Below are 22,252 nucleotides of genomic sequence, written 5' to 3' on the forward strand. Positions count from 1 at the left end.
AAATATACTGCATATTATAAATGTATTAAAATTTTCAGTGTCCGATTTCTTAGGAGGGCTCTTGATGGCGTGAAATATGTTTATATTTTTTCGTTATCTGTTGCAAGGAATGCAACTCTATATAGAGCATAAAGTGATCCGTCACATTGCATTTATGGCTCAAAAAAATATGAGTCACCAGAGCTGAGTGCCAATGAAGCAAAGAGGGCAGCATCCAGTTTGCGTACTATTGAGGCTGCATGCACCAGCAGAGCAATTACACTGAGATTAATGGGAATCCTAACGGATAACTCTCTTTAGGTATTCCAGACCTCCTTGGGTCATCTGTGAATTCCATGCAAACAGAAAATTCCACATTTGCATACATACTGCATACTACTGTCCTTAAAAAATAGTAGATAGAATGCCATTCTGAAAACACCCACTTGCACACCATTTTTGGACCATCTTCCAGACAACTACACTTCTTGACAATATCATGGCTACTGTAGTTTTTGAAGGACTCTCAATCATGAACTTTATATGTGTAAAAAATTAGAACATCACCTGTCTTCACTCAATCTTTTTATTCATTACAGAGAAGCTTTTAATTCCATCAGTGTCATTCCACACAGGAACGAGGCCAGCATTAATGGGGCGGATGGCCAAGAGAGGCAAGAGGAAAGCAGGCCTGCTTACCGTATTGAAATTGGGGAAAAGGCCAACTGGAGAGGAGTTCTCCATAGGGAAGGTCATGAAAGGCTTCATGTCCAGAGTGGACTGCATCATTAGAGACGAAGTCCGGACTAACGCAGGGAGTGTGTTGCTATGACAGGAACTTCCTGCAGAAAAGAGAGAGAGAGAGAGAGAGAGTCAAGAGGAATCATAATAAGAAAAGATAAAAACTCTAAACTCAAGGGACAAAGGATCTGCACTGGTGCATAGATGGGGAATTTAAATAGTGAGCAGCGAATAAGAGGAGAGTGAGAGAAGGTGCACTGGAGAGATGAATGGAAACACACTTATCATTATCAACCAAATGAAGCAGAACATCTGAGATGCAGTGTGGAATAAGACTGGCATGAGAGGGAGATGTCCAATAGTCTGAGAGCAAAATTAGCATGACGAAAATCAGGGAATTTTTCACTATTTAACACACTCCCATAATGATGTCCCTATAGAGACTTTTTACCTGCAACATCAAAATGTCTTTTTTGGTCCTTTGCCTACATCACCCTTTGCCTGTATTTTTAAATGTCTGATGCCATATTCAACTAATTTCAGAGGATTTAAATACTTTACACAAAGCTACTTTTTAAAAATGAAAGGAACTTAAAATATCTCTCATCATTGTTTTGTTTGCCATGGGACACAAATAGAGTTTTCATAATGTCCCAGTTGCAGCTAAAAAAAAATAGAAAATCACCATAAAAATTATCATAAAAATAATATGCTATTTGTGCACTGCATTCTGGATCCTCTGATGCCATGTGGTGGCTTTGTGTGAGAAACAGATCCAAAGTGAAATCTTTATACAGTGATCAATGTCCCCATTTGGCATAATGGTCAGACCCCATCCAGCTTTGACATCAGTGATGTCATGTGCCATTGGCTGTCGCATGTCTAGTGACTGATTGCAACATGCAAATGTTTGGATGTATATTTTTGAATGAGATGAGACTGCCGTTACGGAGACAAAGAAGTTCCTCAAACAGAGTTATCAGATAGGGATGTCCCGATACCCTATTTTTGAGAATGAGTATGAGTACCGATACTTCCTTTTTGGTACTCACTGATACTGATATCTGTTGTTTTGTTTTATTTGATTCTGAATTACATATCAACAGTTTATATAAATGTTATCATTAAAATCATGTCTAAATAAGTGAATTCATTTAAACATAATTATTCTTATCAAATGAAGTGCTTTTATACAGAACCTCACAGCATAATCCAAAATACAACATTGGAGTAAATTCTGTAAAAACAAAAAAGGAAAAAGTGCTGCATCACAGATGTGAAATATTCCTTAAATACAATACATACTATTAATATATTATGATAATAACTATTATTAGTTGTAACAGTATTACAGTGAATATTACAAAACTACCATATACAGTAGTGATAGATTTCTGTCGTACTTTTTCACATTTAAATTGAGCTTTTATTTTGGCAAAGCTCTTATTTTGAGAGTTTCTGTGCTGTTTTGACAGTAGCTTCTCACTTCCAGAAAAGCAGGTTTCTTCGTGACCCAATGTGTTTAACAAACTGCATTTTAAATATGTGTCTCATGCTACAAAGTGAATTAGCACTCTGCTTGCTGTCATCTGCTACAAACAGAGCATGCGATGCTCATGATGGGGTTTTTCGTATATGAGCCAAGGAGCTCTAAAAGGGATGAGCAGCCGGTGTTGGAATGACAACACCTGCTCCATGCATTCACAAGTGCTCACATTTAAAGTGTGCATTACATGCAAACTATATATTCATCTTTTTAAATCACAGCCTTAATGGTTTAATAATCATACTAGGGCATAACATTATTTTAATTTGTGCACTGAGCATCAGAGCATTTTTACGATGAGTACAAGTACATTAGTGCAGTATTGGACTGATTCGGATACCAGTATCAGGCAGAGGGTTCCAGGATATCATGTTTGGGGGGCATTTGGCTTGTTTGGGGGGGCAACATAAACAATTGAAAAAATCTGCACAAAATTAAGCTATACTACACACAATCTGTTTTAGTGCATATCTTTTTCTAAGCCAGGAACCCAGAGATCTGTTTCTAAGCACAGGGCCCCTATTAGACTATAGGGCTTAAACTGGACTTTTGTTGTGTCAGACCTCACTCATCTGCTAGCGATGGAAAAATATGCACAAAAAAAAATCCACTTTTAAATTGTAATTTATCATCAGATGCAGAGACGTTTCCAGCATTGAAGGACATCCGGGGCTTAGCCCAGACAATTTTATTTTCACACTAGCAACCACTTCTCTGTAGTCCAAAGCTGGTGAGAGGGTATTCTTTGAGTTTTGCTCTGGCTGGGCCTGTTTCTACAGTTCCTAAATCTTCCACTCTAGTACTATCCTCAACATCCTCTCTCCTCCCTGAATCATCTGTGATGCAAAAGAACAGATACAGCACATAACTTATTGCAAATCAGCTTCAAACAACTAATTCATCAAGTGCTACATATGTCAAATTGTAGACCAATACCATTGAAGAAAATGTATTGGGAAGAGCAGATCAGTGGGATTGCCCTAAGATCTATCATGATTCTTGAATTTTCATGTACATTACCATAAAGTCATCACAAAAGAGTTATATTATTGTGAGTAAAGTGAGGTAAAAAAAATATTGAATATAAATAATTTATATTTTTTGACATAAATAGTCAAAATGATGTATAAGATCCTAAGTTAAAGCAATACATGAATGAAGTTCATTGACACACTATGGCATCGAACTGTACATAATTCTCATCATCTCTATGAGAATAATTCATCTGTCAAAATCCTTTCATTAGGATCATTGAGATAAACAATGTTTCACTTCTAACTTTCTCTAAAGTAAAGTGACTTATTAATTGTTACCAGTTTCCATGCCTGATTCTGGCACAGCTGCTGCTGCTGCTCCTCAGTCTGTTGCTCATCTTTGCTACACTCTACAAAACCATTTAATCAAATCAAAGTGTATATTTCCTACAAAATAATATCACAAAACAAGTGACACATACATTTTATGTTAATGCTTATTGGTTATCCTTAGCGAAAACAACACCTGATAAACAAGAAAACTACACTCCGAACAGGGCTCGAACCGCGGTCTCTGGCGTGAGAGGTGACTGCGTTAACTCGGACCTACCAAGCCACTAGAATATTCCTATGTCTATTTTTACAGGGTTTATGCAGTATGTGCAAAGCCAAAGCACAATGAAATAAAGCAACTTATGATTTCGGGGGTTTACATAGGCTTTTGTCCGGTTTCATATTTGTCAGTCAACTATTCAAAATACATTCGGGGCTACACTCAAAACAACAGATGGACAGATTATTTCTCAAATTCTCAGGGGAGGCAGGGCTTATCCTAGGGGAGGCACTGCCTCCCCCAGCCTCCCCCTAGACACGCCCCTGGTATCAGGACATCCCTAGTTTCACAAGACTTTAAATGCAGCATGAGTCCTTTGGAATACCTTTAAACATTTTTGTTATTTTTTTAATAAATTACTGTGACTGTACTTGTATCTGCTTGTTACAATATTTTATATTGTTGCTTGGTTATGTAAGGAATAATTGATGACAGACCGTTGAATAGTTTAAAAATAATGTACACCCAAGGTAATAATACGGTCATGTCGCGCAGCGGAGTATATATGTATGAAATGTATGCCTTAACTGAAAAAAATAAAATAAAAAAAATGTAGGTGTAGGGGTGGAGTTAGGCGTTCAAAAATACATTTATTATAATATAGATATAATATATAAAATATAGCATATGATAGCATAATGCAACTAAACTAATATATTTATTTATTAAGAGTAATAAAACATTATTTTGATTCCGAAGACTGCCGAGCCTATGACAGAATCATCCGAACTGGGGTGAGAATGGCATGACAAATATATTCTCATGATGCAGGAAAACAAATTGCTATATGGTGATGTTTTCGTCATGACTGTCCTGCACTATTAACATGATAAAAATTTAAATTTAAATTGGATTGCTTTGGATTAAAGCATATGTTAAATGACTACTTTTAGTAGCTACTTTCTGTACTGTAGTTGAATGAAAGATCAGTTCAAGTGTGAACATACAAGTGAGCTCATTAAAACTTACAAGTGAGATTGTTACATTGTTGCAATGACAAAAACTTTTTTTTTATTCTGTACAATCAGTAAATTAGTCTCTTTTCATTTACACAAATAGTAATTCACCCTGACTGGACAATTGGATCATGTACTTAGAAGCCAGCTGTTAATGCTACATTGCTGAATAAATTGGCCCCTAATACACTTTGATCAGCGTAAGTAACACCATGTTCATTTATAAGACACAATGACAGGTCCAATTGGACATGCAATAAAAAAGGATCTCATTTAATGTGCCATGGAGATTTTTAATCATGTATGTGACGAGAAGAAAAGGGTCAGTTCCAGTTCAATGCCCTGCTAAAAGAAATCCATAGCTTTGTTATACGAATCAGAGGGCAAGTAGTGAGACATAATCAGCCTGAGTGTGGTCCAAAAAATTATAGCCAGTGTGACGAGGGGGAGTGCATGGCTGAGACGTGATGATACACACCCGGCGCTGAGAGAGAGAGAGAGAGAGAGAGAGAGACATGCAGCAGCTGTGTGTGTGTGTTTGTGTTTGTTTAAGTTCATTTGTGTAATTAAAGTTATGTTGACTGTTCTGCTGGTTCTTGCCTCCTCTGGTGCCGAAACCCAGGAAGGAGGAGGGATGCGCTGTCAGAGAGACCTCGCTGCTCTTGGAGATATGGTACGGTGGTACAGGAGCGGTTCACCAGGATGCGGAGGAGCCGCTGCTGGCGGGCTGGAGTGGAGGAGCCGCTGCCAGGGGCGGTGGAGCTCGCTGCAGGCCACCAGGAGGCAATGTCCAGTGCCATCGCCCAGCGTCGCATTGGACCACTACCCAGCTGGCCAAGGACCAGGCAACAGTGTGTCTGGGGACCGGCGAGCCACATTTTCTCTCTCTCTATCTCTCTCTCTCTATTTTTATAAATATGGTAACTGTAAATTAAAGTGCTTTTAGCATGGTAGTGGATATGCTAAATTCTTTATATGCTTTTGTGAAACACAGGGCATCCCAGGAGGTATAATGCATGATAAAGCTGCTTTAATCATGAACAAGGCAGGTACATGTACGCTACTTGAAAAAAAAAAAAAAGCTAAAAGTGGGCTTTTTTCCATTTCATTTCATCTGTTTGGCAAAAAACTTGAAAAATAACTGGGAATCAATGGCTGTCAGTTTCAGTTAAACTCTAAAAGGATTAATGCAGCGTACAAGAAATGGTTTTTGGCTTATCTTCTCTGATGTTGTCCAACAAGTCTAGGCTATTGGACGCCCTCAAAGGGCCTCTTGTAGTCTTGTGGCTGCCTCACCAAAAACATAAAACCGCTTTCACAGCTATAAAACAAAATCAAATTATGGACATAGTTATTTCGCTTGATTCATTTTGTAGGTACAGTGTGTTCAAAAAACTATTTTTTGCTTCAGGACCAAGATTTAACAATGTGATTTCCACATTGGTGACCTAAAACCAGTTTATCAAAAAGGAAATATATTATCATTATGTATTTAATACATTAATATAGCCAATGATTCACTGTGCAAAACACATTGAGGTCAGCACAAACCACGTTTGTCCTCTTTGAACATGCACATAAATGAAGTCTGGGTCGTATTTTCTTTTACCATACATAGATTTGTTCACGGTTTTTAAGGAAAAGTGCATATCGCACAACTTGTCCACATAAGCATCTGCTTAATTTGTGACAAAATACCTTATTTCATGCACAAACTTTGACCTGCACCAAAAAAAAAAAAAAAAGACTATTTTAAACATTGATAAACGTTTATATAGATTTATTTGCACAAAAATATAGGTATTTTCCTTCTATTATTTGCCATGTTTTTCCTTGCTGCCCACAACCCATTGGAACAGACCTGCAATGCATTTTTGGGACATGACCCACCAGTTAAGAACACCAAAAGATTTTAAAAATGTGTCTGATTAGTTTGTCAACAAGTTGTTAAGAGTTAACAAATTTTCCCTTCTTTTCCACATATTCAAACCAGGCCACATAAACAAGGAAATTGCTTATAATTACTGTGTAAAAATTATTCTTTCTGAGACATCACTGATTGCATCGAACAGGTCAGAACAAGTCCAGTACACTGTATTACAAATGCAAACACTCCATTGCTACACAGATGTCTCCCTCTCCACCTGTACATCGAAACAGACTTATTTTATTCCCATTTGCTGAGCTTGATAAAAACCACATGCAATAACTGAACTTGGTCCTTCGACTGGCATCAAAATTCATATCTATGATTTAGAGTGCTGAGGCCTGACCAGAACATTCAGTTTCAATAAAACAACTGCTATCTCAGGCTTCATTTGAGGCAAAACCCTGCATATTTCAGAGCTTAATGAAACCATCAAAGATGAAGATATTTAGTCTGTAATGATCGTCTCCATCATTTAGATTTCAACTCCTAAACACATGGTATTAGTTGAACAATTTGATGCATGAAGCATTAAATCACAAAGGGGTCGAAAAAGAAAATGTAATGTTTCTTTGTACTTCAAAACTAGAATTGAGTCATTCCTGAATCTCTCTCTCTCTCTCTCTCTCTCTCTTTGCAAGGCTGTGTTTATATTAGGCATTCTGGTTATGGTTTATTCCAAATCCCCAACCCTACCTATTAAACTTCTGCAATTAATTCAGCCTGCACTGATTCGACGTACAGACTCCATTCCAGTTTTTTAAATAGAGAATTTCAGTCTTCTGTGTGCTACAGTATCTATTTTTGTTTTTTTAAAACACATTAAACAAGAAATTTTAAATTAATTGACTTCTATTGAATTCAAAATGTAACCAACAGTGATGGCGCCATTGTAATATTTGCATACTGAATAGTGATTGTCATTGGAAAAATGGCATTTAAAAAGTGATTTGTGTCGTATTTCAATGTTTAGATACTTTCTCCTTTCCCAGTTTGACATGAAAAGACTTAGTAAATATAAGCAAGCCAATTATAGATTGATTTCCCCAACAAGTTTAAAGGGGTCATATAATGCCATTTTTGTACAAGTTAATATGAATCTTTAGGGTCTAAATGAAAACTTTGTAATATACTTTTATTAAAAATTCTCATTAGTATTTTAAGAAAACACTAATTTTACCTGCTCAAAAACAGCTCTGATTTCAGCACGCCGTTTCAGTGCATAGGACTTTAAATGATAATGAGCTTTGGTCACCCGCCCCTCCGTAAACATTAGCCACATTCATTGTGAAGCGTGCAAGCGATTTGCAAAGATTAATATAAAGGTTAATAAAATGTTACACTTACTTCTTCTGGAGGTGCAGAGGGAATATAAATAGTTGGTACCGAATCTTTTTTCAGCAGCAGCTTCTTAGCAAAACCAGCTTTATACTGACCCTCGTTTATAAAGCAGTCTGGTGAAAAATTATTCGCGCAAACATGAACGCATTGACGTTGCTCGTGGGGAATATTCCCATCGTAAACAAAACTCAGCCACTGCGTCTTCAGCGGTTCAGATTTAGGAACATCACCCATCGTAACTACGTCGCACGAAAATGATCCAAGATGGCAGCGCGGTAGCACGCAGCGGCCACTCCGGATCCACAATGGTGCTATTTTTTGTTAAAAAGCCCGACTTTTGCAACACATGGACATCGGAGCAACCGGTGTTCGTGTCTACCATCGCCAGACACTACTGAAATATAAGACTCATGCAAAAACCAAGCTGCATGATTACCTGCAGGAGGCGCTACGCATACTCGGCTTGCTGCGGAGACCAGGCCTCCAGCCCTCGGATGCCGGTGGCCGGGGGAGAGGACGTCGTAAGCGGTGTGCGAGAAAGCGGCAGCGCGGGAAGAGGGCGGGGGTCCATGCTAGGCTAAAAACAAACCCTAGCCGGCCGGCTCTCCCGTCTATCCTGCTCTCAAATGTTTGCTCCCTGGACAATAAACTGGACTATATCCGACTCCAGCAGGCTACGCAGCGTGAGTTTAGAGACTGCTGCGTCTTTGTTTTCACGGAGACGTGGCTCAGCGACAGAGTTCCGGATGCCGCCATTCAGCTAGACGGGCTCGCCTCGTTTCGTGCCGACAGAAATACAGCTCTCTGCGGTAAGACTCGCGGTGGTGGCTTGTGTGTTTACATCAACACGGAATGGTGCAAGAACTCTATGCTAGTCTCTAGTTACTGTTCATCGCTGTTGGAGCTTGTGACTGTTAGATGCAGACCTTTTTATCTACCACGGGAATTCACCACTGTTTGCATAACCGAGTTTACATTCCCCCAGCGCTAACGCTAAGGAAGCGCTCTGTGAACTGTATGGGGCTATGAGCTGAACTGCAGAACGCTCACCCCGACGGACTGTTTATTGTCGCCGGAGATTTCAACCATGCAAATCTCAAGACAGTGCTCCCTAAATTCCATCAGTATGTGGACTTTGCAACGAGAGGGGCTAACGGCTTGATCTTGTTTACACAAACATCCCAGGCGCGTAGCGGCGGAGCCCCGCCCCCACCTCGGCTACTCAGACCACATCTCTGTTATGTTAATTCCAGCATACAGACCGCTCGTCAGATGCACAAAACCGCTTCAGAAGCAGGTGAAAACCTGGCCAGCAGGAGCCATCTCTGCTCTTCAGGACTGTTTTGAGTGTACTGACTGGCACATGTTCAGGAGGCTGCAACATATGGCGATTCTACCAACTTGGAGGAATACACAGCATCAGTGACCAGCTACATCAGCAAGTGCATTGATGATGTCACTTTCTCAAGACCATCACCACACGCTCCAACCAGAAGCCGTGGATGACTGTGGAGGTGCGCACGCTGCTGAGGTCCGAGACTCCGCCTTCAGAGCAGGCGATAAGGCAGCCCTAAGAACAGCTAGGGCCAAACTGTCACGGGCAATCAGAGAGGCAAAGCGCACATGCCCAGAGAATCCACAGTCACTTCCAGGACAGCGGTGACACGCGGCGCATGTGGCAGGGCATCCAGGCCATCACCAACTACAGGACAACATCAGTTGCCTGTGACAAAGATGCCTCCCTTCCAGATGCGCTGAACGACTTCTACGCTCGGTTTGAAGTGCAGAACGACGTGATGGCGAGGAAGTCCACCCCTCCTCCCAACGACCAGGTGCTCTGTCTTACCACGGCAGATGTGAGGAAAACTCTACGTAGAGTCAACCCACGGAAGGCTGCTGGACCAGACAACATTCCTGGCAGAGTGCTCAGAGGATGTGCAGACCAGCTAGCAGATGTTCTTACCGACATCTTCAACATCTCTCTGAGCAGCGCCGTTGTTCCAACGTGCTTCAAGGCCACCACCATCATCCCCATGCCAAAGAAGTCTTCAGTGTCCTGCCTCAACGACTACCGTCCCGTCGCACTTACACCCATCATCATGAAGTGCTTCGAGAGGCTCGTCATGAGGCAGATTAAGACCCAGCTGCCCCCCTCACTAGACCCACTGCAGTTTGCGTATCGTTCAAACCGTTCAACGGACGATGCCATCACCACAACCCTCCATTTGGCCCTCACCCACCTAGACAATAAGGACTCATACGTTCGAATGCTGTTCATAGATTTCAGCTCAGCATTCAACACAATCATTCCCCAGCACCTGATTGGAAAGCTGAACCTGCTGGGCCTGGACACCTCCCTCTGCAACTGGATCCTGGACTTCCTGACTGGGAGACCTCAGTCAGTCCGGATCGGGAACAGCATCTCCACCACCACCACACTGAGCACTGGGGCCCCCAGGGCTGTGTGCTCAGTCCACTGCTGTTCACTCTGCTGACTCACGACTGTGCAGCAATGCACAGCTCCAATCACATCATCAAGTTCGCCGATGACACGACCGTGGTGGGTCTCATCAGCAAGAACAACGAGTCAGCATAGAGAGAGGAGGTGCAGCGGCTGACGAACTGGTGTAGAGCCAACAACCTGTCCCTGAATGTCGACAAAACAAAAGAGATGGTTGTTGACTTTAGGAGAGCACAAGGTGAACACACTCCGCTGAACATCGACGGCTCCTCTGTGGAGATCGTCAAGAGCACCAAATTCCTTGGTGTTCACCTGGCGGAGAACCTCACCTGGTCCCTCAACACCAGCTCTATCACCAAGAAAGCCCAGCAGCGTCTCTACTTTCTTCGAAGGCTGAGGAAAGCACATCTCCCAACCCCCATCCTCACTACATTCTATAGAGGGACTATTGAGAGCATCCTGAGCAGCTGCATCACTGCCTGGATTGGGACCTGGACCGTTTCGGACCGCAAAGCCCTGCAGAGGATAGTGAGGACAGCTGAGAAGATCATTGGGGTCTCTCTTCCCTCCATCAAAGACATTTACAAAAAACACTGTATCCATAGAAGCAACCAGCATTGTGGACGACCCCACACACCCCTCACACAAACTCTTTACCCTCCTCCCGCCTGGCAAGAGGTACCGAAGCATTCGGGCCCTCACGGCCAGACTGTGTAACAGCTTCTTCCCCAAGCCATCAGACTTCTCAATACTCAGAGACTGGTTTGACACACACGTGTCCTGAGTTGCACTTTAATTACTGTCACTTTATAACTGTCTGCTACCTCAATAACTGCTATGTGCATAGAACATTATCTCATAGTATGTTATGTTTACATTTTTAGAAACTGTCATCTTTTTGCACTACTGAGTACTGGTCGGCGCTGCACTGTGTCTATTGTCCTGTTCATTGTCAGTAATTTGTTGTACTGTCCTGTACTTTTTGCACATGTTTGCACGTGCACTTTATATAGGTATATATAGGTAGTTTATATAGGTATTTTATTTCGTTGTGTAGTCTCATGTGGTCCTATGTTGGTCCTTTGTTGTTTTTATGTAGCACCATGGTCCTGGAGGAACGTTGTCTCGTTTTGCTGTGTACTGTACTAACTGTATATGGTTGAAACGACAATAAAAACCACTTGACTTGACTTGACATCAAAATGACTGCTGTGTTCGTTATTACACCGAAGAACAGGACACCACAATCGCTTATGCGCCATTCTACTCCAGTGTATCAACAATGATGACGGACTATGATTGACAGCTCGCTCACGAGCGAGGGCGGGTCTGTGTTGAAACACTGCTGTCAATCAACAATCCTGGGAGGGGTGTCCGACCGTGTGACGTCACACGGTCGAACGGCTTGATTTGAGGCAGGGGAAAATATATAAGGAGATTAAAACAAAAACACTGGATGGATTTTTATCATAATAGGATGGTTGTGTACAGGCACAGCCAACACACATTTCAGTACAATCAACTTGAAAAAGTGCATGTACCATTATATGACCCCTTTAAACACTTTGGCTATGTGGATCTATCAAAAAATTGCTCTATTTGTTTGAGTGTCACGACCAGACCGACACAGCAACATTGGCTTGATGACATGAATTTGGGGGTGGGACTATCTGTTAGTCTAACAAATGTCAGATGGAGGGAATGTTCAAGAAACCTGTTTGAAAACAGTAATTATTGCAATCCGTTTTTCTAATGCTTTTGGTGAAGACATTACACAATTTACCTTAAAAGATATCTCCAGTGTAGTGGATGTCATGTTTCAAAGGGTTATATACAGTAATATATACTTGCCTTTTCTTTGAATTCCCAAATTAATCATATGAGTAAATGTAGTTCCCTCAGAGTTTCACTATTTTTCTTTTGTATTTTGATTTAATAATTTCACCGCTTTTATTCTCCACCTCAAGTGCATGGCTAAATTGCAGGGAACAATACTTAGACATGCCAGGGGTTTGAAGACTTTGGCCAGGGCCGATCATTAAAACTTATGACAGGAAAAATGTGTGTGGGTGTGAGGAGCTGAAGTAATTAATGTTCTTCACTGTGCACTCTGCAGCCAAAGAGCTGTGTTTGGCCAGAACAAGTATAAGGGCAAAGCAGAATAGCACACACAGTACAATTTATGTGTGAAAACTAAAACATTGTATGCTGAGAGTCCAGGTTGCTTTATGAGGAAGTGTGCTGCTAAAAGCAACAATCAAACAACTTGTGGATTAGGGCTGAGTGACATATTGAATATTCACAAAATATTCACAATTTTGGTGGCACAATCAAATGAAACAACATTGTGAATATTTTTGCAATGGTTTTTATTGTATGCACCACCTTTATTTTATGGCTATAAAGTTTCCAAAAGACCTTGTCATTAGACTCGTTTCGCTATTGTTCCTTCCAAGGCTTATATTTATCAGAAATACCGTAACAGTTTGTAATTTGATTAATTTCTGTAAAGCTGTTCAAACTGTTTCTGTTAGTCAATTGAAATCTCTGTTTCTACGACCTCTCTGCACTGCATTTTTTATATAATAAAATATAATATATAACCTCCTGAGACCTGAGCACGACTGCTGTGTTCATTTTCCATTTCCCTTTTTGATTTGTAACTAGCCCTTAATAAACATGGAACATTTTTATTAAGAGCAAATAGTTCTCCTAAAAATGTATGGGAACAGCGGGACTAAATTCATTTGAAATAAAATCAAGCTATACTGTAGAAAGCCAGATTTTTTTTATTTGTATTGCTTATAATGTTTCTAGGAGTGTTGGTTTTTAAGGCATTACAGTTTATTTTCTGTGAAGCTGCTTTGGAAAAATGTGTATTGGGAAAAGCACAAATAAAAAACTGTACAAATAAAAAATAATTTGACTTGATTTGACTTTTATGTTACAATGTTTTTTTTTCTCTCTTTGCACAGTCAAACAAACAACTGATAGCATTAGCATAGCATTAGCATAGCGTAGCATTTTACCACTCATAAATTAGCACAATTAATTCTGATTCTCAATAATAGCCAGCATCGTCCAATCACGACCAATCATGTCAAAATTTAGCATTATAAATTCTGAATTTTTGTATTGATTACAATTGTCCCTTGTCTGCCAACCATGTTGAGTGGTCCAAACATAATCTGTAGCCTGAAACTTAACTTTTGACCTGAAGTTTGGAGTGTATGCACTTGGCTCCCTATTTAGTGAATGACTTAACCTCCAGTGTGCTGTCTGTCTGCACTGGTCTCAGAGCAATTTGAAATGCTCCTTATTTTCATGCTTACTCTGCTTACAGTCATAGCATTTTTTGAATACACCCATTGATTCTCAATGTGATAATGCACACTGAATAAAGGATTTCTAGGGGAGAAATAGACCTATAGTCCTCACATGTGGACACTGTTCAGCGTGCCATTTTGCGATATATCTACAAATAAAAAAATGGCATATTGGATGAAACGAGACTCAAACGGGTTTCAATGTAAAAACGTAAATATGTTTCATACCAGATGTAGTTTTCGTTTCTCACAAAGACAAACTCTGCTGTGATTGGCGCAATGTTGTTTTGCCACATTTACCACAAAGCTGAACCCTTTAATAACAGCCCAGATTGTCCTGAACTGAGGTCAGTTGGTTTAAATTTAATGAAATTAAATAAAAGTATGCAAAGCGTATTGCGAAGACAAAATATTTTGTACATGCATGAGGACGTGGGGTCATACGAGGATAATAAAGATGCCACACTAACATATAGAAAAACAAAAGTGCTATGGTGGTTACATGGCAAAGAAATGCCATTAGATTGTAATGCCTTAATACATTTTCTTATAACATGGTAGTGAATAGTTTTGCCAAAAGTACCGCTACTTCGGCACCAAGTCGATATTAAAATAAAAAATATGTAACATTACCAGTGTTTCTGCAGTACCGGTAGTACCAAACACCAACTACATCCAGTACCAGCGCTCAGTAATGACACACGACTGAGCACGTATTCTGTTAATCCTTACACTGAAATGACCAATTAATCAAATTAAATTTAACCGCTAAAGGTTGCAATCTTAGTGTGGAAGAGATGCATACTTTGAATGAAGTAACACTAGAAACTTCACAGACATTGAGAATCATTCACGACACCTTGTATCAAATGACAGAGCAGAGCACTAATCTACTGTGAAGCACGCAGCACATGTAAACTATATATTTACATAATTAAATCACAGCATTTGCGCTTTAATCTCTAAAATTTATTTATATAGCATTTAAAACAACAGAGTTGACCAAAGCGCTTCACAGTAATAACATTTAAAACATAACATTAAACATATGCACAAACACCAGTAATCTAAAACACAAAATACAAACTCTCCAAAACTGTGTACTACATTTCATTTGTCAGACACAAAGCCCAGTGTACTGAGATGAGATTTTAGAAGTGACTAAAAAGTCTCTGTGTCGCAAAATGTTTATCCAGAAAGTGAAGATTCATGCAAAAAATACATGTCATAATACGTTTCATATAATACGTTATGCACGTTTCAAAATATAAGCTAGAGACTTGAAATTTAAGAAATTGTGATAGAAATATTTTACAACTCTATAGTAAAATGTCATATTCACTGTAATGATAATAATAATAATAATAATAATAATAAAAATAATAATTAAGCATAGGCCCCAACTGCCATGTAAAATCCTGGGACAATTTGTCTTCCCAATCCAGCCATGCCGACTACTGAAATTTTGGTACCGTGACAACACTAGTGTGAATGATTACCATATTCATATACTATGGTATCAAGTAAAAAATCTAATAAAAAAAAATATGGTAATACCATTATATTTTTGTTACTTTTTTATTAGTAATATACACATAATAAGGGTTAATAAAAAAATAATATTTTCATTCTGTTCAAGAACATTATAGGCTCCAAATATCGATGGTGTTCACCTTCAATATAAGGTTCTGGTGTGATTTTCAATGTGTGTCTCTTAGAGTAAAAATGATAAGGTGTATTAGAGCCCTGAGTGTATGTGTCACTCAAATAGATTCAAAAGCACCATCTCTTAAATCCTCATCAGCATTCAGAAAATGAACCCAAAAGTAATGTTACCTGGGAAACGGTGGTGACAGTGAGAGTGCATGTTGTGAAGAGAGGCAGAGTTGCATGTGCATTTATGTAGTTTCTGTGTATGTGATTTGAACAAGGCGTACAAGAATTTGCATTTACCCTGATTTTGGAAAGGGTAGAAATAACCACTCTTCATTTTCTATTTTTAATACATTTTCTTTTTTCTTACTCAGGCCACAAAACAAAACAAAAACAAAACAGGTAAAATGTGGTGAAAGCTAGCAAAAAGTCCATTTATTATGCATGTGGTTCTGTTGTCACATTAATTAACCTCTTTAACAGGAACAATATCACCAAACAAAACACTTTCCAATCAGCCACCAACAGGCTATGCACAATTGCACAATACACTCCAAGAAAAGGCGCATTTCGTTGTTGCTCCAAGTAATGATCAGACTGGGCAGCTGTTTCCAAGGCTAGCTCCTACTAACAATGTAGAGAAACAAAATCAGCTGTATCTGGACAAATTGTGAACTGTATGTCATTAGAAAAGGTAAATGAAAGGTTAGAATACATTTTTGTATATAATCCACAGTTGAGCTAAATTACCTCAACCAGGTAAACAACAGGTTTATGTAAGCAACACAAAGACTAGCTAGTGGTTTTAGTTTCCTGCCTGATGCTTGTTAGCGAAGCTGTAAATTATTCCACAGTTAGTCTTCAGTGGCCTTAGATTACATTTGCCTTTTTTTTCTTCCTAAAAACAAAGAATGGCTGTAGAGAGTCAAAATTGTTTGGATGTAGTATATTGTTATATACTTATTAGGATGACAAGATTTACCAGATGCTTTTATCCAAACACATATTACAAGAACCCAATCTACAAAGCTACTTTATAGCTTCAGAAGACTTAAAATATAGTCCACAGGTCATATGGACTACTTTTATAGCTCTTTTATCATCTTTTTTTTTCTTTTTTTAATCTCCACTGCCATTTTCAATAAAAAGAGCAACATGAAGATTCTTCACATAATTTCAAATATTTTTTTCCAAACAGGTTTGGAACAACATATGGGGGCAATAAATAATGACAGAATCAATGTACACCATATTTAAACTGCATCAAAATATAAAGTAAGCCACAAGCAATTTCTAGCATTATAGACTTTGGGTTTCAAAAGGCTCGTCACCATAGCAGTTAGTTCAAAGAAAGCACCGTCAACCATCATAGGTCAAATCAGATTGTGCAAAAGCAGCAAGCACGAACACTCCTTGGCATTCTATGTTTAAGTCTACCATAATCCATTCACACCAAGGTGTACCAGCATGAAACTAAGATACTGAGTTCAAAAGTCAGTTAGTCAGACTAGGTGGATGACTGCCATTCAGCTGAAATGGACTGAAGAGTCTTTATGTAATTCAAAGCCCCAAGAACCTGTCAAAGACCCTCTGCTGCTGTGGTGGACATGAAAGCTTTTCAAACACAAATCACAGAGAGTTGAATCTGGCACTGAGAAGTAAAAATGATACTGAAATCAGCCTTGACCAAAGTTTTTCTTTCAACTCGGTTTCATGATCTAGCCACGTGCCTCCAAGTCCGATCTGAAAAAATTAAACATCTGACCAGCAGCTGGAAGTGATATCAGTCTCGAGGATGTACTGTCAGTGTGGAAAGTTTGACATTCCCAGTCTTCTGAAGCCATACGCAGAGCTGGCGCTGGCCAAATTGATGCAGAGTTCCGTGATCGTCTATGTTCCACGACTGTTATTGTGTCCTTGAATGACATATAACATGCAAGGAAGGGTAGCCGGTGGAGTTTCTGGTGAAAGGTGCCCTCCTAGGTAGTTGGTACCCTACACAGACTGTTATATGAGTATAGGGAGTGGCGGTACTGGTCATACAGTGGCTCTTTGTGGGGAACAGACCGTTTAAGTTTGAATATTAAGTTTTCTGTTCTGTTTCAAAGTATGCAGTTGTGGAGGGAATTTTGAATGGATGAAAACGGCATTCGAGTGTGGAGGAGAGGCCAAAACATTGCCAAATCAATGCATTTTAAAACTAAAATGGATTAGTGAGGTTAAAGACAAATCTAAGAAATAAAAATTTTTGGGAGAACTATTTCTTTAATTACAATGTAGTACAAGTGGCTCCACATCACTGGACGGGACACTGTGACATTTGCAGCAATGATTAAGTGAGAGGTTTGACACGCCTACAGAGCTGGAACGAACGGCTGGTGAGAGGCCTTTTCCCACGTTCACCCTTTCACAAATCTGACTGTCTCCTTCTGATTGTATTTACAATACCAAATCAAATAGAGTGATGTGTGTGAAATCTATTTTCCCAAAGGTTAGCCAACAAACACCTAATCTCACAGAAGTGCTGCTGAAGATAAAGATGAGTGGATAAAAAAACAACATCATTGGTAACTTTTAATTCTGAATGATGTCCTCTTTAGCTACTTAAAGATGTGTGTGCATTTTTTTCGATCTGTTAAAATAATTCCTCTTATCCCAGTTTTATATACACTAATAGATACAAATTCCCACAGAGGGAATCAACCTTCAATACATAACAGTGGTCTCTACATATTAAATTAGGATAGGAGAAAGTATTAAAATCCAAAAAATTACATACGTCAAGTTCAATTCCAGAAGAAATACACAAAAAGATTAACAAGGCTTTTCCACACAGAAATCGCAAATATTTCACCTCACTGACTGGTGATCCAAATCCAAAGCATCTTCCAAAGCACACAATATAAGAAATACGATACAAATACCTTCTGGTGAATCAAATAAATGTGACAGAGGAAAGAAATAGAGAGGTTATGTGCCCTTGAAAAGATTCCCAACATTAAATAATTACATACAAAACAACAACTGCCAACAAGCCTCCATTATCTCCAAATCTCCATTAATAATGATGTCTGAATTGTAAACGTTCGGAGCAAAACATCATGGAGTTGGTGACGTCAAATATCTAACTAACTTCTGTATGCCTCGTTGAGAGTGTACTGGACGGCTTTGTGAATATCTTATAGATCAATACGCAGGCCACAACCACCTAAGATTGTGCAACAAATAATATGTCACTTTGAAGGACTGGGTTTTAAATTTTTCGTCATGCTCCATTTTTATCTGCCGTTGTATTTTATTTTCCCAAAGATTATATTAAGGTCAAGTTACCACATCATTTACTGCAACACAAAGTGATATTGATATGGCAAGAACTTCTGTGGTTGTTATAAATATCATCACAAGGCCACAGGTCTATAAACAAGGCATTTATATAGAGAAACTCACATTTTAAACTAAATATGACCAGCTATTTTGTCTGTTTTTCTTCCACAAGTTGTAATGGTGTTAACGCCATGACGATACAATTTGCAAAGCCCACCCCAGCACCCCCTAAATCTGGCCCTGTTTTGACATAATTTTTCTTATGGCAGTTAGACATATTTTACCCCCCCAGTTCTCATTCCTGCAATGAGAAAAAGATTCTCATTATCATATTCTCATTACCGGAGTGTGACACGTTTTTAATATTATTTCAATTGTTAAGTATAATACATGTCATTATAGTACTGCCTTGGTTCTGTCTTTCATATTCGCTGATTGCAATATAAAAAATATAATTATACGACAGCATCTTTTTAATGCAATACAGCAGAAATTGACTGTTACGGAAATGAGAATCATCATTGAAAACAATGGAAATCAAGGTCGTAAATGGTCCTATAACATAGGCTTTATTTTCTCATGGGAAATATAATTTCATATTTTTTTAAGTATTGGTTTAAGGATAAATACAATTAGTACATTTTCTTGACAGGTTTCGAGAGAATGGGCTGGGAGCGCATCTGTGGCAGATGGAATTTAATCAGTATACTCCTTGTACTGGAAGCAAAAAGCCAAGCTGAGAGACAGAGATAGAGCAAGAGAGAGAGGTCTTGTTGAGATGTGGTCACTCGGTTGCACCCTGCAGGTCTCTAGCCACCTGGTGCAATGAATAAATGCTAGAGAGAAATCATACTGGAGCTGCAACTGGCTCAAATGTCATTCTTAACTCTAATCTATGCCAAGCTGAAGAAAAAACCATTGCTCTGTTGCAAAACATTGTGAACAAAGTGTCATAAGTCCCAACACGAAGGCTGTTACAAATTACACAATTAATTTGATTGAATGGTTCCTTTAAATATAAATAGCCTTATATCATTGAATACTGAAAATTATTAATCGACACTAGTTATGTAATAATAATACATATACATATCTATATATATATATATTCATCTTTGTTTATTTTTTGTTAAATAATGTTAACAAATACAACTTTTCATTTAAAAAATGTATTAGTAGATGTTAAAATTAACGTTAATTTAAGATTCATAAATGCTTAATAATACTTATTCTTTGCAGCAATTTTCCATTTTGATGCAAAGCGATGATGGCTGCACGTCTTTCTTTAGAGGTAACCATTGCTAACAAGAACACAATGATTGGAAGCACTTCTTCCCTCCTTTTATTGCAAACAGTCTTGCTCTTATAATCCAATCAGAATGATAGAGTGATTTAACCTGACTAGTACTCGTTCACACTTTCCCAGGTGCTGCTGATATGATTAGTGAAATGATGTTGGCTGGTCATTTGGTGCCAGGACCAAAACAGTGAAATTTGGGTTTTTGTGATAAAGTTCATTTTTTTGGCCAATGAAACTTTTTGCAATTATTTAAAATGCATCTGATCACTCTGCACAATCATTTAGAAACAATACGAATCAACACCACATCAACTGAAGCAGAGAAATTTGCGAAACACAAAATTTATGTGATTGCCAATACTTTTGGCCATGGCTGTAGCTGGAGACATGAGCAAGACTGCTTGGACTGCTCTGTGTAAATGAAGCCCTCCTAAAATTTGATGCCACTCCAAACCAAACCAAGAGTGACTTTTCTTTTTAAATTGCCTTCAGAGAATGATTTCATAGCTAATTCCTGAAAAGGTCTTGCTTTCCACAGAGTGCAAGTTATTAGTCCAGTATAATGTTTCTTAAGCTTTTGTACAGAGGAAAACAGACACTGTGGTTATGACTTCATTTATTTTTTTCTGGCTGTTACTACTAGCAGGGAAACCCACTGAATGAGAGACTGAAAAAAAAGCCATGCTGTAAGATGCAGCTTTCAGAATTAAACAACAGGAGAATGCGCTGGATTCCAGAAACATTCATTACTTAAGGTTTGGGGACAATTTTCAATGCCAAGAGAGGAAAATGTTTTGATTAAATGAGCACACATCATCCCCAGCTTATTCATCCTTGCCACAAATGATGAACATTCATTTCAACAGCTATTCTCTGAGTCTAAACCTACATATTTGAATTTGCTGTTTCTTTTCTAAAGATCTCAGAGGAAAGAAAATCTTCAGTCTAACAGCAGACTGTCTCTATGGTCCACAATGTTAAGAATTTCCAAAAGCAGAAGCACGTTAAACTCAAACTTACTTTACTTTTTCCAGTTAAAGGAATAGTTCAGCCAAAAATGAAAATTATGTTAAGATTTACTCACCCTCATGTTGATCCAAATCCATATGACTTTCCTAACAAGTTATTTAGCAGATGTTATTGCTCCTTTTCAATCAAAGAAAGTGAAAAAAGAAAAAAGAAAAAAAAAAAGCCCACAAAAAGTAGTTTAAATAAAAGTATCTTCCAAGTCTTCTGAAGACATACAAAAGCTTTGTGTGAGGAACAAACTTATTCACTGAAAATCTTCCCCTCCACCACAGCGCTCAAATTTAATTTGTGCTTGAATTTTATTGCAAGTGCAAATGATATTTAAAAGTTCATGCGAAGGGAAAGATTTTCAGCAAAAAAAAAACATATCTTTCAAACTGTTCCTCACACAAAGCTGTTTTATGACTTCAAAAGACTTATGGACTACTTTAATGCTGCTTTTGGTCCATTTTCCAGCTTGACAGTCCCAGTAACCATTCACTCCATTATATGGCAAAGAGCAGCCTCTGTACTCTCCTATACATTCCATTTTGTTTTCCTCGGAAAGAAATAAGTCCAAAATTTTTGGGTATAATACCCCATTATTATTTTGTGATGGTCATTACTGCCGCCCCTCTTCACATGCACTGGAAACATGACATAGTTGTAGATAAATTTAGACTGACACATTCTATAAAGCATGCAAATCCAGTACCAACATCCATGGGTCAAGGATCTGGCCTTCTAACATCAAAGCTGCAATTCTAAGTTGGGCGACTAAGGACATGAAAAGTTACTGAGCACACAATCCTATTCAATCATCATTCAGCCTTTAGAGGAAAGCACTTAACCTCTGGTTGCTCCAGTGGGATTGTCCATGTAATTAGATTGCTGCAAGTCACTTTGGATGGAAAGTGTCTCTGGATGGCAAGTAACCTTGCTTCCATCACAAAGATCTTAATTTGTACGACAACAGCAGGTCAATGATATTAGATTAAGCTGACCCATGAAGATCTAAGAGAAAGGGAGAGTCTCACATCACAGCTAGAAACCACTGGTTATGTACTCAAGTGAACCTGATAAAGTGAAGATTCAGAGTATAT

General features: G+C 38.7%; 1 protein-coding gene across 4 annotated transcripts in view; it reads right to left on the minus strand.

Moving 5' to 3' along the window:
• Positions 1-22,252, minus strand: part of LOC127659240 (zinc finger protein 385B) — a 179,800-nt gene that overhangs the window by 51,908 nt on the left and 105,640 nt on the right. For all 4 annotated transcript variants that reach the window (XM_052148969.1, XM_052148968.1, XM_052148971.1 and 1 more), the window contains one exon: positions 679-821. In XM_052148969.1, the coding sequence (XP_052004929.1) occupies positions 679-821 (143 nt within the window). The remainder of the gene's footprint in view (positions 1-678; positions 822-22,252) is intronic.

Source organism: Xyrauchen texanus, chromosome 18 (assembly GCF_025860055.1).
Source record: "Xyrauchen texanus isolate HMW12.3.18 chromosome 18, RBS_HiC_50CHRs, whole genome shotgun sequence".
NCBI classification, from domain to species: domain Eukaryota; kingdom Metazoa; phylum Chordata; class Actinopteri; order Cypriniformes; family Catostomidae; genus Xyrauchen; species Xyrauchen texanus.